Here is a 17,098-nt window from a genome sequence, read left to right on the forward strand (position 1 = left end):
CTTTTCTTACGTTGCAATTTGCTAAACATATTAACTATAATATTATGAAACTTGAAAGTAGCTAACTATGTACTTTCAAGTTTCATAAGTTACTTAATCTAAGTCCATACTTTAATAAATACCCATACGTATTACAAACCTACCTGTGGTTAACACAATGTAAATATTTTTCCATAAAATCACTTACCTACTGAGAACCCATTGTTATATTTTGTTATGTGAATTGAATTTTTAGAAGGTAATCGTTAGACTAGTCATTATAGTTTACTGGTAAAAGAGTAGTTCACAGAAAGCCAAGGAAGCGATTACTGCGAATTGATTGTAAAAACAGAACAAAATTCTAAGCTGAAATTACAGCCGCTCATCTAGATGTGTTTAAATCCTTCGTATAGAGGATCCAACTTTTGGTTAAATGGGTTCATTAAACAGCCGCCTCGGCGTTTGATATTGTGTGGACTGTAGACCATCTGTATTCTGTTTACAGGGTCAAAAAGTCGACAGTCGACAGACTGTACCCTACTGTGTCTACTATTTCCAGTAGTCCGAAGCCATAGCAAAAATAACATTTACAGGGTGTAACAAAACATTTGAGCTTGAAATATGAGTTTTCTGTATAGAGTTCACTGTAAGAGTATGAGCGCTGAAAGAGTAAATTATTTTAAACTACTTTAATTATGGGCAAACTCATGACGCTGGGGTGCTTATCCATACAAATCCCAAAAAAACACCCTAAAGTAATTATCATTTTGTTTTGTTACACTCTGTAGGTATAATATTACTAACATAACCGAAGTCTTAAGAGGCTAATCCAAAAAAATCAACATAATATTTTATATAATTGGCCCGTAGGTCAAAAACTCCCTAACAGCAAATTATAAATTCTTTCAAATGGTTCTCGTAAACTGAAAAAATGGAACAAAAAATAAGGGTCGAAGCTTTAATATACCGCCGACTATTATAAACGGGCTGCTGGTTGCCGAGTTACTTTTTAACAAGGATCAGTCTACCGTCTAAGAATTGGATTAAGTACATATGAATTATTATGAAGTTCTGGCCACGGCGACTCAATTTGACAAAAAAAAACTATTAAATAAAATTAAATAATGAACAGGCTTCTTGACTGCACTATATTCGAATATTGGGTCCAAACGATTTTGGGGCTGAAGATTACGAAACGAAAACTGTGAATCTGTATTGTTCTAAGTGTTAAGAGCAACATACAAAATCAAGGTTCAGTGAAGCAAGTTCTGATAGATTTGGATTAAGCAAATGGTTGACCCCAACTAATGGTAACCGCTAACCGGTTCTGCGGGAGCATGAAACGCTATTGTTAAGAAGATTTTATCTCCGAAGTGTATGTGTAAACTCAATATTGTTGATGTTGGGAGCAATTTGGCAGATCTAGGTTATGGTGTTATACCTACTTATACTACTTGAAATTATCTGCTTAGTTTACCCATACTTATGGGCGTGGCTGAATCACGATGTACATTGTCTGAAGATGTATTGAGTTATCTGATTATAATAATGGATGCCAATTCCGTTTCTTTAAAAATATTATGGTACTTTTATTGTAATACATTAAAAGTATCCGTTCCATGTTAAATATTATACGGGTGATTGAAAATTGTAAACACCGCGATGAGTATACGACTAGTGTGAGAAAATTGCAGTACCACACATAGTAAAAGCAGTTATTTCTGTAAATGGAATTAGTTTGTGCCTATAAGCGCAGTAAAACAAACCGTACAGACGTGAGATGGCCCATTAAGCAAACAGGAACTAACAGTTTTGTAATAGTTTTAACCGTGGTTCAACTGACTCACAGTTATCATCAGCGTTAAACTCATTTGTCACGCCTTACTTTATCTACCTCTGATTTATTTTTAATTGTTGGACTCATTTACGAATGTACCTTGGAACAGTTAGTAGGGATTTGATGTAACTCAATTTAATAAATTCTTTTGTCCCTTTAGCCATACTAGAATTAGGTAAATGAAATATTGTCACTAATATGAAATATCACAGGAGTTAGGATAAAAGGTGCCACACATTAAAAGTGGGTTGCACCAACTTACTTCAACTATAACTTTAACTTCAACATAATATAGTAAAAGTCCATAATGCACGCCATATTTGACGATAACCTTAACCTTAATTATAACTACGCCTCTGGTGCAACCCACCCTAACAGTCCGCCTGCAGGCTCTGCCCTATTAGACAAGTGGCAAGCGCTTATCGTAAACGCCAACAAAATGTATGCGATTTGACATAGGTCATCGCTTCGCTAGTGAATACTAATGTCAAATCGCATACATTTTTTTGGCGTTTACGATGATCGCTTGCCACTTGTCTACAGGGCCAGGTCGGCTGCCTGACAGTCATTGACCGTCTTAGATACAAAATCTTCAAAATCGCTAGGGGAACTGTGAGTCTGTGGTCTTTTCCGATTAACTGTCAGGCGACGGCCTGCCGGCGACCTGTTAATGTGTGGGGCTCTTAACGTACCTATAGGCTTATACCTATTGTTTGTTTACATTTAATTAACTGTGTGATGTGTCCCTTCATATCAAAATTCTTCTGGTCTGAGTTCTATTAGTCCCACAGAACTCAGAAGCCTTGACTTTTTCTTCTTTCTCCTGCCTAATGCATTTCAGTAAGTGCACATTACACACATTTAATATGACGCAATGGCCATGTCAACAGAAGTATATGATTGATAGGGCGATTACCAGAGAATTTCTCCCACAGTAACCGTGGTGTGGTACCCAGTGTGGAACTAATTGTTCGGTCGTTGGCTCGCCTCGTGCGACCGCGCCGTGAGTGATAATTATCGACGGATTATTTATCGATACTTTTATTGTTTGAGGTTACATCACTATTGTGGAGTTCGTGATATTTGATAAAGGAATAAAAATGGAAGATCTATATTTAATAGGCTGACGATTGGCCGATGAAATACCCAATGAATAAAATATCTTAGATGATCTATCCCAAGTCCAAATTGCCTTTTTCTCCTCTCCTTTTTGGTAAGTACGAAATAAAGAGATGGCATTTTGAGTATCCATTACAAGTTGTAATGGATACTCAAAATGCCATCTCTTTATTTCGTACTTACCAAAAAGGAGAGGAGAGAAAGGTTACGTACAAATCGACAATTAACTAAATAGCAAATTTCGTTTAATTGACACATAAGCACAATATGATTTAAAGATAGACAGCATTCACAAGATTTACAAAATAAAGCTTGAGGAACAGTTCATCTGACGTCATTTGACACGTTTAGCTCAATTAACATTTCTTGAGACCAATTAAGAGCTATCATGGGCAGGATAGCTTCTAATATGTTAATAGCACTGGTCTTCAGATGACGTCACTTGTAATGATCTTAATTGAGATAACACAATGTTTGAAACAGCTTAAATGAGCTCAAGTCAAGTTCTCACAGCACGATTGCTGCATTAGCTAGGATCGGGAGGTTAATTCTCAACTGTAACTTTAAACAGCCAATTCTTAAACTTTCGAACCTCTCCTTCTCCAAAAAAAGCTGTCTCATAGTCTTTCACTGACGGAGGGTCATCCCATCCAAGTCAAGATAAATTAACAGAATTCATGTTATAATTCCCTTCTACTGTCGTAGAAATTGACTTGACGGTGGACCCGCGTTATTTAGTCGGGTGGGGTCAAGTCAATGTAAATCGCATTTAAATAGTGGTCTGTGCCGACTGGACTTGACGTAACCCGACCGAATCATCTAGGTCTTCTATCTATGCATCAATTTCACCGACTGTACAATTTTATACTTACATTTCTATGTACCATCGAAGAAATTGATCCATAGGCAGTTTGAAGACCCACGTCATTTGGTCGGGTTACGTCAATTTAAAGCTGGTCGTGGGCTTGACACTACGCGACCAAATAACGTAGGTCCGCCATCTGCTTATGAATCAAATTCTATGATAGTACCTACCATGAATCTAGGTGAGCTTTCTAGCAGCTAGTCACACGTAGTAGCTACATAATACATTAAACAATTGATTTATAAATCGCAAAGGGGGTCTTGTTCATCGACCTTCCGTGAGGGAACTGGCCGTGTCCGGTGTCACGCTAATGTATGCCTAGAACTCTACCCTAGCCCTAGGTTTTATCGAGTGGAATAGAGCCATTAATAGAATAACAGAAAGCGAAATACTGGGATTACTATCCTTTGCCACTGAAAATATTAAAATTGAGAGATGCATAACGACGTTTTTGCACTTTCCCGTTGTTCTAGCAATTTTCAAGCCAATTCTATTAAATCTGTTTTTTTTTAATAATATCTATCTTCACACCACATCAGTATGGCCCCGTGCTTTATTATATCATACACATTTAATACACATCCAGACCCAGGAACATTGAAAAACTTTTTGTTCCGTCGGCGGGATTCGAACCGGCGACCCCCGGCTTGAGCTGCCTCACACTCAACCAATTGAGCCACAGAGGTCGTTAAAAGATTTAAAAAGATTTAATTCTCATTCGAAGGCCATTGTCTCATTAGCTAGGATAGAATATCGTGCACGATTAGATCCTTTAGATTCGGAGCATGAGAATTAGGCCCCAGGCTAGATCTTGCTATCTAAGAATTCTAAAAAGACATACTGATGAGATTTTCGTTAGCTCGCGCATCCAAAATGCATTATTTGTTTGTGATTTCTAGACAATTGCTGTTATTATACTTCCCAGGCAAATTGTTTGCGGACGTCAAATTAAGAGAAAGTTAAACATTAAACAATGTAGTATCCATTACATGCGACCCATGAGAGTCGAGAGTGGTAATGTGGCCTATGTCCATATTAGAATACTTATCGTGTGAAGTGTTAAATGGAATCATTTTTATCTGACATGTACCTATCTTCTGATCTTGGCAGTACATGTGTGTTCTAGGCTTGTCACTCAAAAATCTGTCACTTTTCCTAGTGTGTGTTGTAGTGTGTGTAATGTTTTATTTGTTAAAAAAATGTATGATAAAAGCATAATTTCAAAATAATATTAGCTCGATGCACTCCTTCACCATATAAACTATAACTGTGCAAAATTTCATTCACCTACGTTTCCCCATTTTTCGTCAAAAGGGATACAAAGTTTTTGGCTCACGTATTAATATATAGATGCCCTGTGTAACACAGGAAATTTGATTAGTGGGGTTATAGTTTTAAGGGTTCCGTACCCAAAGGTTAAAAACTGGACCATATTACTGAGACTTCGATATCTGTCCGTCTGTCTCCAGGCTGTATCTCAATAACCGTTATAGTTAGACTTCTGAAATTTTCACAGATTGTGCATTTATGTTGCCGCTATAACAACAATTAATACTAAAAACAAAATAAAATTAATATTTAAGGGGGCTCCCATACAACAAACATTATTTTTTTGGCCTTTTTTGCTCGTAATCAATAATGGCAACAGACACTTGAAATTTTCATAAAGGCCGTAATTATAATTATGTTTACTTTAATAATTAATAATAATATTTAAATAAAATAAAAATTTAAATGAAACAAAAATTTGCCATACAAAAATACAATTTTTGGCCTATTTTTCGTCTATAACGGTATGGAACCCTTCGTGCGCGAGTCCGACTCGCACTTGGCCGATTTTTAGTGTTTTATGACAACGATGAACAGTCGTGGAAATGGTTGTTTTACCTACTTTGATATCAAGCCTGCTCATTATTATTTTAACTTTTTTTTATACTTGCTAATATTAATAAAGAAATAGGCTTTTTTAATTGGAGGATGTATTATGTATCATAATGAAAGTAAGAATTATTATGCTTTCCTGTGAGTGTAATGTTATATAATTTCATGCAATTATCGTACTTGAGGTTGAGGAAATAAGCCTTAAAAATAACCATTGCTCAGGAAGTGCGCAATTTTTTAATATTAAACACTCAGTTTTATGATGTCGATGGTTTTGGAAGTTTGAGAGTTCATTTCAACAAAACACAACAATTTAAAATCATTAACAAACATTGTATTTGTGCAGGACATGGGCGTACCGAGGGGGGGGGGGGGAGTCATGTTGAGGTCCCTACTAACGGCCGTTCCCAATATTTGATCTATCTACGGTTTTGCCTTACTAGAGATAGGAATAGCTCACAATTGACATAAAATATATGTCTCTAATGTCTAATGTGAGTTATTCCTATCTCTAGTAGGGCAAAACCAGAGATAGATCAAATATTGGGAATGGCCGCAAGTATATTATCTAGTACTTTCATCTATAAAAATTAAAAATAATAAAACGAATTTTTGCCATTTGTTTTCAATATAATATTTTTACAACTAAAAATTATTAATTTCTTATTCTTTATAAACACCTAGCTTATAAAAAATCTGATTTGCCCCCCCCCCTGGCCCAGAACCTGGGTACGCTCATGGTGCAGGAACTTAAATTTGTGTACCTGGGGTGATTAGCCCTTAATCAAATTAAGCCAGAAGAGTAAAGGTTCAAAGACCGATTCTAGTTGAGATACGGATAGGCATGGATTGCTTAGGGCATCAAGTAGTCTTAATCCGTCACTGGGTGTACTGTGAGTCTGTGACTGATACCAACAGTCGAAAATGCCCTGCGAATTGCGATGCAGCGCTGCTTCTTTATAAGTTGCTCGTGAGTCGTGTCCAAGCTTCTCAGCAAAAATACAAAAATCCGAATCTATAATACGATTATTGGGCATATATTATGGCTGTGAGGCTTGGACGCTGACACAAAAGGAGGAGAACAAACTTCTAGTGAAAGGAAAGTCCTCAGAAAAATCCTTGGCCCGGCCAAAACAAATGACGGCTGTTGGCGAATCCGGAAGAATGCTGAAATTGAAGAACTGGTGGCCCAACCCAATATAATCGGAGAAACAAAGGCTCACCGACTCCGTTGGCTGGGCCACGTGGAACGAATGGGAGAGGATCGCGGTTTAAAAAGAGCGTATAAGGGCCGTCCAACAGGCCGTCGTCCTGTTGGACGCCCCAGGTATAGCTGGAGAGATGCTGTTGAGGCTGACCTGCGTGACCTTCAAGTCAGTAACTGGCAGAAGGTAGCGCAGGACAGGGCTCAATGGCGGAAGCTTATTCGGAGGCCAAGATCCACTTCGGTTCTCTGAGCCAGCGGAGTTAGTTATATTTGTGCAGGTGTCTACTAGGGAAGTAGTAAACACTTAACAAGGTACAATAACATTAAGTACCTACTTTTTGCAGTGTCATACTTTAACGGGCTATTCAAAGAGGATATAAAATACTAGTACGTAACACAGGTAACATAATAGGTAATTACAGAACTCAGCTTTTTAATTTGTTTCCAAGATTAGGCATACTTTTATGATGGTCAGTGGTCACCAATAAAAACATTTAAGATTTTTTTAAAAATTAGTTGACGTAAAGGAAAATGGTTCCTCATACAATATTTATGAGGTGTAGGAACGACCTTCACTCTTCAGAACCGTTTTAGGTGCGTATAATGGCGGCTCTCGACATAGGCGAACGCGTTGGCCAACGCGTCTGCAGACGCGTTGGCCCAATGTGTAGAACGGGCGTTCGCGCGTTGGCCAACGTCTAAATACCTACGGCCAACGCGCGAACGCCCGTTCTACACATTGGGCCAACGCGTTCGCCTATGTCGAGAGCCGCCATATGTCGAGAGCCGCCATAAGCCGGATGTTGCAATTATTATAACATAATATTATATCAGCAGTAAAGTTGTAGATATATTATAAGTTTCAAAATACATTTAGAAGATATTTAATTAAAAACTGTGCTAATATTAAGGCAACTACGAATATTCTGTGAAAAATCAAAGGAGCTTATCAAACTGAACACGAAAATTACTCGAATCGGTGACGGGTGAGAATCTGCCTGCCATCCTGGGGGAAAAAAGAGGGATTTGTTTCTCTCTTTTTGCAAGACAATAGTGTGTGATACTAATAAGAGAAATTCGTGTATGTTATTGTGATTCTTAAGCTGTGATACTAGGGTAGTTAAATGTTGTGCTGTATTTTTATTGTTTATAATTTTAACATTTATAATAATTGTAATCGGAATGCTATTTATTTGAATTGTTAATCATTAATCGTTAGTTAGTTTAATTGGAATAATTTTATAAGTTTAATATTTGAATGTATGAAATGTAAATTTATTGTTATGTTGCATACACAACCTAAATTAACATTTAGGTTGTGTATGCAACACAACATACAACAAGCCCTGACACCGTTAGGGGGAATGAGAAATTAATAAAAAAAAACACGAAAATTACAAGGGGACAACATTTACCCCTGAGGCCCTGAATAATTCTAGCCATCATCATTTTCAATATAATTAATAAAGAACAAATAAAAAAATGTGTTCTAAAAATATTGAAACGATGCTTTTAATTAATAATTAATCGCCAACATGGCAACTTAGTTCGGCGTGACTTACGAAATATTTTCGCTACTAAAACGAGTTTGACAGATGTTAAAAAATCTGCAAAGCCAGATTTAATAATTAATGTGCAATCTAACCACCTGGCCGGACGAGGCGGTCAGCTGGTTATAATTAGGGTTCCGTACTCAAAGGATAAAATGGAACGCTTGAGGGAACGTACAGAAACTAAAGGTGAACGTACATAAACACATGATATGTCAAGATCATAATCGAGTACAAGTTTTCAATTGGCGACACTAGTTTCTCCAGCACCTATGTTCTTCATCACGCACAATGCCTATGTTCTCTATATTATGACTGGCTGCCGCTCCGTCTCACTTTTGCTTCAATACCAATATAAATTATTATTTAAGGGAGAACTTGCAAACAACAAACTTTGGTAACGGTTTCGTACGGAACCCTTCGTGACATCCACTTACACTTGGCTGGTTTTTTCACACAGGAATCCCTCGTATGCCTGGGGAATTTTTGCCCTGGCAACACACAGGAAGTCAGCTTTATAAATCGCAGCCAATAAATTTTCTATGAGCATTCCCGGGCATGCTATCCATGGTATGCTGCGCTCATTCTCATGGGTGGTAATGACTGGTGCTCGTTTTTACTAGCTGTCAGATCATACGCGCTATAAATGGTAGAGCGCTACAAGAATGTACCGTGATTGAAACACTAATACACTTATAAGGCCTCGGCTAAAGGCTGCTAAAATTCACAAATATGTCTTTTACGAATTAGGTACGATTCCATTTCCTTTATAGACAAGATCAGCAGCGGTTCTCAAGCTTTTTAGGGTTCCGTACCTCAAAAGGAAAAACGGAACCCTTATAGGATCACTTTGTTGTCCGTCTGTCCGTCCGTCCGTCTGTCAAGACCCTTTTTCTCAGGAACGCGTGGAGGTATGAAGCTGAAATTTATATCAATTACTCAGGTCTACTGTCCCTTGAAGCTGTGAAAAAATCAAACTTCTAAGCCAACGCAATCAAAAGATACAGCCGTTTATGCCGCAAATTTTCGACACTTGCAAGGGAATCAAAACCTACAGGGTACTTCCAGTTGACCTAGAATCTTGAAATTTGGCATGAAGCAACGTTTTATAGCACACATAAAGGAAAAATTCCGAAAACCTTAAATTTTTAGTTACATTACAAAATATATATTTTTTAATAAATATAAACTTATTACTTTTTTCCTCATGAACGCGTAGAGCTATTACTTAAACGATAAAGAGATCTTTGTCTTAAATTTATGCTCCTCCATCTTTCCCCATTGTAATGTTATGAATTTCATTTTGCAATAAAAATACCATAGTTATGACTCGATTGTCGTAATGAACGAACTTTGTAAACCTTGCAGGTTTGTACGGAACCCTCGGTGCGCGAGTCCGACTCGCACTTGGCCGGTTTTTTTGGTGGAGGACCCCTTTTCAGAAGTGACATTTTTGACCGACCCCAGAATAATCAGGGCTCCGCGGAGCACACTTTGAGAATGGCTGGACTAGATAATAGAGATGTTGAAGTTGCCAAACACGTCAATATCTCTATGATAGAGATATTGACGTGTTCCACAATTTTGATGCGCCAAAATTCATTAACACCGGGAATACCTTTTCCTGCCCCGGGACTCAAAGCATATTCTAGCTTTTTAAAATCGATTCAGCTGTTCAACCGTGATGAGGTAACAGACGGACCCTTTCGAATTTATATTATTAGAAATTAGAATGTTTCTGCTATAAGTTTGCAGCATCTCAAATGTCAAATCTTGCCTTAGTACTATCAAATTCGTCTGGCCGCACCGACTGTGCTGGTGTTAGGGTTTTTTTGTTACGGAATTTCATGATTCGGTCGCCGCGTACAAATCCCGCGTACAAAGCTATAATGAAATTCGTAAGTTTGGCAATGTAATTCGACGTTATGTGTTCGAGGAAAGGCGTTTACGTGAACTATGAGCCCTATGGCATATCGCGTGTCGCAACTGTGATCTCACCGAATACATGACCCAGTTAGTTCGTGTCCAGGTATAGATGTAATAGTTCATGTTGACCCAGATAATATTCGATGTCTTACGTTTATTATTTCCTATAAGGGAATGTACACGTCTTTATGGGGATTGGGGGTGGATAGGAAGAGCGAAGTTCGCATATCGGGAATCCATACTAATATTATAAATGCGAAAGTGTGTCTGTCTGTCTATAACCTCTTCTGACGCCCAAACCACTGAACCGATTTTGCTGAAATTTAGTAATTATATTATACTTTGAGACCCGGGAAAGGACGTAGGATACTTTTATCCCGGAAAAATGTACGGTTCCAGCCTTGTGTTAGGGCCTTATCACACTGGCAGCTGTCACTAGATCATCTTTGACCGCAGCGCGATGGGCGTACAAACTTTACCCGCCCATCGACAGTGTGATGAAGCCTTTGTTAGATATTATATTTTATTTTTCTCTATAACGCCACTGTTTCTACAGCTCCGGTCAGAATGTCGGCTGGCTCGGTGCGGTCCGCGCGCAGCTCCCCCGCGCCGGACGCCTGTCCCGACTGCGACGCCGGCGCCTCAGTCACAGACCTGCACAAGGTAACTATGATAGGAATAAATGAATGAATATGCTTGTGCTCAAAATGTACCAACATAATAAAATAAGTTACATGAACTCAGCATGAGCACAAAGGCGGCTTTATCGCTATGAAGCGATTTCTGGATCTTAACATTATGCAGGTCGCAATCATCATCAGATATCGCAGATAAATGGCCCATACAAGTACCTACCGCCGCGTTGCTGGTGGGCTGCCTTCCTTCTCTCGGGCGAAGCACCCACAAACTAGCGAGAAAATCCTCCCCTCCCTCTTAAAAGTTTGAAAGGGTTCACTGAAGACAAAAATAAAATTTAAATTTACAATAAAATTATTAAAATTCTATCTTTACCAACGTGACATGTTTGATGTTACCAATTTTTTTACCCGTCTCCCAAGTACTAAAGTTTTACCACCGTCGTCTATACCAGTACCAAATTGTCACCACCTTCTTCTATTCCAGTACCAAGTAGCGTGTAACTGCAAGCCGGCGTCCGTCCAGTATGCGTGCGCAGACGACCCCGGCCCGCCGCCGCCGGCCAAGACCGACACTCCGCCGGCGCTGCCGCCGCGACCGCCAACCAGCGTGCTGGCTACTAACAGGCGGAACAATGGTATGAAACGTACTATGAAACTAACGGCCGCCTAGACGAGCAAAATTGTCAATATCACGCTTCATTTTATTGAACAGTTTATTTGACTAGATTGAAGGCGCGCGATGTTCAATATCAACCCGAGACGGTCAATATTATTACGCAATACGTGATGTTGACGGTAAAACTGCCCGTCGAGGCGGCTGGTAAGAAATAAAATTTTTTGAAGCAGTCTGCTTGCTACGACATACGAATAGAATGTGCGAGTACTTATTTTTCCGAGCGGGCCAATTCACATATTATCCCGCGTTCCATTTGATGTTAAAAACGATCAAAACGCTCAAAATAGGAGTTCCTCGTTTATGCGTCGTCGCGTTTGTCAGTCTGCATATCTGTTAACTGTTAACTCTGTAATATAATATATATTAGTGCCAGGAAGGCCTATCGGTATCTTGGCAAACATTTCGGCGCGATAAAGGAAATTTTAAAGCTGACGTTTATTAAGTTCTCTCAGTGGTGGATTTACCAATAGGCTAAGTAGGCTGGAGCCTAGGGCGGCAGATTTAGAGGGGCGGCAAATTTTGCCCCGTTTTTTATATCTTACAGAAATAAAAAATCCCACCAAAAATATTTCTTGTAAAATATTGCCGAGACGACCACATACGGTTACGGTTTACCCTGTGAAAAAGATATGTGATCTCATGTAGAGCCAAGCTTCTGAATCTACACGGCCTAACTCTACTGACCCTAACTTAAACAAATTCTACCTACCAGTAAATATGTACCGCATCGCCGTTTCGCTACCGCACAGGGTGAAACCTTGTGTAGTCGTCTCAGCAAAAAATTTCAAAAAATGTTTTTGATGGGATATGATTGTGAACTAAGCTAACGTATAGAATTTCAAAGGTCAGTTATAGGGGCGGCAAAAATTGAATAGCCTACAGGCGGCAAATTTGTAAATATGGCACTGAGTTCTCTATAATTAGTTACGCATTTTAAATTCTCTCTAAACTCTAAACCCTTGAATTTCTTACAACAATAAATAAGATTCGGTCCATTTTAAATCCTTGCAAATTGCAAGACTGCCTGTAACAATAACAGGCATTTAAAAGTTACACATATTGACCGAAACCCGCAAGATTTCGGAATATTCTCACACGAGTTTCACAAGGATGACAAAACTCATTGTTGAATATGTCCCCTGCTAACTTAACAATAGTTTTGCCCACCTGTGTCGTACGGCGTACCTGCTCCGCATTCTATTGAGGAATTACCTTTTTTCTACCCATTGGGTAGCGATCAATTGAAATTCTTCACAATAAATGTCCATAAATTGTGGATGTTAGCTTTGATCGCAAAGTTTCTTCATGTCATGTGTAACTAAAGAAAGGATGGCCTAACCTACGTTCATTGAAGTTTCACTGATTGCTTTTCAAGTTTTAAAACGCGACATAGGAAATCGATACGCGTATTTAAAATTATAATAATAATAGCTCCCACACCGGTTTCGGTTACGGAGGCCGGTTTCATTGAAACCAGGCCAGCTAAGCAGGAGTAATTTTATAGTGCCCAAGTGTGTGCGCAGTACACAAGAGCACTCTCTATTCCTTTACTCTCATAACCCAGTGGGACGGATGACCGACACGACTGGCGAGAGATCAGGCGCAGGACCGACTTTTTACATGCCCATCCGACGCATGGATCATCTTACTTGTCAGACAATCAGGTGATCAGCCTGCATTGTCCTAACCAAACTTGGAAATCTGGGGGCACGGCAGTGCCCCCGCCAAGGCGAGCAAAAAAGCGGCACGGCCGTACTATCCTTTTCTCGAACCAATTCAGGCTCTTTTTGACCCCCTATAACTTCATTGTGGATAAACCAACAAGCCTGAATTTTCTGTTGCTAAGCAAGCATTGTATAAACACGGTATACTTAAAATTTTATTCAATTTGCACCAGTATTTTAAGAACTGTAACTTGTTAAAGTTTCTTAATTTAGTCACTGACTGACTGACTGACTGACTGACCGATCACCAAAAGTCTAAGGCACTTCTAGCCGACATAGAACCTTCAAATTTAGAATATAATTAGTGTTTAATGTCTAAATCAAGGAAAAATTCAAATATTTCAAAATTTCTGTCCAGTTTTCTAGAAACACTAACTTCGTAAATAACTTTGTAATCCCATATAAATGTATAGGATTACAAAGTTACAATTGCGGTTTATGAATCATTGTACCCGTACCATCTATATCTCCGGTTTATCGTGGGTAGAGAGATATCTAGCTAGTGTTTAGTGTCTTAATTAAGGGAAAACCTAATAAACATTTCATAATTACTGTCCAGTTTTCTTCTTTTTTCTCTAACTTCGTGAATAACTTTGTAATCCCATATAAGTACATGTATAAGATTACAAAGTTATATTAATTATTGCAATTTATGAATCATTGTACCGGTACCATCGATATTTCCGTACGTATATTCGAAGGAGTAATACCGTACTTGTAGATAGGTATCTATGTAAATGAAGCACTAGCTTTTGCCCGCGGCTTCGCTCGCGTGGAATTCAAAATTCGCGTAAAATACGAATATTCTTGTAAACCTCCTTTGGAATCCTGACGTTTTTCCAAGACCAAAAGTAGCCTATGTTACTCTTCATTCTTTTCAACTAAGTTTTACGTCAAAAATCAAGTCGATTGGTTGCTTTGCTAGGCCGTGAAGGAAGGACAATCAAACAAACACACTTTTGCATTTATAATGATATTAGTATGGATATTGGATAGTCATGAAAGGCAAGTAGTATAGTAATACTGTATAGGTACATAATGATTATATTATTATTAATTGTTAGTTTTATTTGTTTTTTTATAAAAATCGTTATTGATATTCATAGTAGTAAATGGTACCAAAAAGGAGAAAAGTACGACTCTACAAAAAGAAGTGAGATCCCATCAAAAACATCCTGTAAAAAAACCAAGTCTCGCAAGTCGCAATTCCTTTTTTAAACCGTAAAAATTTATGAGATCCATGCAATACCAAGTCGGTTAATTTATTCAGGTCTAGGGGACCTTCTGTCTCAAGTTATTACTTACGTAAGTTATTATCATATCATTATTAAAAATCTTTTACGTTTTAAATAAATAGATCGACTTGGACATCGCATGATTAGATTGTTTAGTATAACCACAGAATATAATATACTAGCTGTTGCCCGCGACTTCGTCCGCGTGGACTTCAGTTTATAGCGCGCGATGTCAACAAAATTGGTGTCAAAAGCTTTTATAAAAAAACCCTGGTACCCCTTAAATCAATACAGCTGTGCAGTGTGCAAACAATAAGTACTTCATTTTTGTATGTTAAACTTTATATATTATGCCAAATTTTAAAGCTTATTTAGCCCCCCAATTACACAACTTTACCCATAAACTATTTATCATTGATAGGTTTAGCCCCAATTTCACCAACGTCTGTTAGTGTTAACAGCTTGTTAAAATATCCTGTCTTCTCTTTCATTCATATGAAAAACAAAACAGCTAACGTGATACTAATTCGAGCATTAACTTTAACAGTCGTTGGTGAAATTTGGTCTTAAGGTTACGTCACTGCCTGCACAGATAAAGTACTGAGTTATTTAATACCGTAGAATAGATATAACAATCGAAAAAAATCGAGACTTAAATGTAAGATGATACCACCTCTTATAGAAAGACTTTTGAGCAAGCGTCAGCGCGATGTAGAAGACGCACGGCGCCATCTATTATGAATTTTTTGAACAAATTTACGATCCTTACAACCCTTTTTTCCAGTAAAAAAGTAGCCTATGTCCTTTCTCAGGCTTTAGACTATCAGTATACAAAATTTCATTACAATCGGTTCGGTAGTTTTGGCGTTTGGCGTGAAAGCGAGACTGACAGACAGACAGACAGACAGAGATACTTTCGAATTCATAATATTAGTACAGATTATGTGCATACTGCACAGCTGTTTTTGGGTATTTTGATTAATTAAGGGCCGCGCTACACCGGAATGGCAGCGGCGAGGCGAGCACTTTCAGCGCTGCCATTCCGGTGTAGCGCGGCCCTAAGAGGGGTACCACTTACCAGGGTTTTAAAAAGTTTTTAAATTTGACACAAATTTTGTTGACACCGCGCGCTATAAACTAAAGTCCACGCGGACGAAGTCGCGGGCAACAGCTAGTTATGAATAAAAACAATAATATATAATAAAGTAGGTATGATTAGTTCTGTTATAATAATGAAGTAAAAATTAAAGCGCCATCTGTTTTCATATATTAGAATTAAAATGTTGATTGCATTGATATATTTTCTGGATGGAATATAGGCCAACACAACACACTCGAACTCCTTAGAAATGCAGTAGGAGTTCTATAAGATAAGATAGATTGATTATTATTATAGCAAGTGATAATATTATTAAACATAATATTCTAACGTATTAAAAACTATAAACAAAAACATAATAACTAATAAGTATGATTAGTTCTATGTTCCAACGAAGTAAAAAAAGCGCCATCTGTTGAATCGTATTAGAACTAAAATGTTCATTGCATCGCGTCGATATATTTCTGGATTTTTTATAATATTATACATAAAATATATTTAAGATTTTTGAAATATTATTTTAATACACATCCAAGACCCAGGAACATTGAAAACTTTTTGTTCCGCCTGCGGGACTCGAACCCAGGACCCCCGGGATGAGCGCTGGCCACGCGCAATGCGAAGTAATTTTCATCGATATTTTCATGGAAATAAGATATTTTCCCACATCAAAATGTAGCCTATGTCCTTTCTCAGACTCTAGAATAACTGTTTACAAAATTTCATTGCAATCGGTTCAGTAGTTTTGGCGTGAAAGCGAGACAGACAGACAGACAGACAGACAGACAGACAGACAGAGATACTTTCGCATTTATAATATTATAATAATTTAATAACTAATAAGTATGATTAGTTCTATGTTCCAACGAAGTAAAAAAAAGCGCCATCTGTTGAATCGTATTAGAACTAAAATGTTCATTGCATCGCGTCGATATATTTCTGGATTTTTTATAATATTATACATAAAATATATTTAAGATTTTTGAAATTTTATTTTAATACACATCCAAGACCCAGGAACATTGAAAACTTTTTGTTCCGCCTGCGGGACTCGAACCCAGGACCCCCGGGATGAGCGCTGGCCACGCGCAATGCGAAGTAATTTTCATCGATATTTTCATGGAAATAAGATATTTTCCCACATCAAAATGTAGCCTATGTCCTTTCTCAGACTCTAGAATAACTGTGTACAAAATTTCATTGCAATCGGTTCAGTAGTTTTGGCGTGAAAGCGAGACAGACAGACAGACAGACAGACAGACAGACAGACAGACAGAGATACTTTCGCATTTATAATATTAGTATAGATTAGTCATCATACGCCTACGGGCTACGACATCGCAGAGAAAAGTAGCGGGCAAA

General features: G+C 38.1%; 1 protein-coding gene across 3 annotated transcripts in view; it reads left to right on the forward strand.

Moving 5' to 3' along the window:
* Positions 1-17,098, forward strand: part of LOC121738346 — a 37,402-nt gene that overhangs the window by 625 nt on the left and 19,679 nt on the right. For all 3 annotated transcript variants that reach the window (XM_042130333.1, XM_042130344.1, XM_042130337.1), the window contains exons 2-3: positions 10,921-11,027; positions 11,487-11,637. In XM_042130333.1, the coding sequence (XP_041986267.1) occupies positions 10,932-11,027; positions 11,487-11,637 (247 nt within the window). In that variant the 5' untranslated portion in view covers positions 10,921-10,931. The remainder of the gene's footprint in view (positions 1-10,920; positions 11,028-11,486; positions 11,638-17,098) is intronic.

This window comes from Aricia agestis, chromosome 2, assembly GCF_905147365.1.
Source record: "Aricia agestis chromosome 2, ilAriAges1.1, whole genome shotgun sequence".
Lineage (NCBI taxonomy): Eukaryota > Metazoa > Arthropoda > Insecta > Lepidoptera > Lycaenidae > Aricia > Aricia agestis.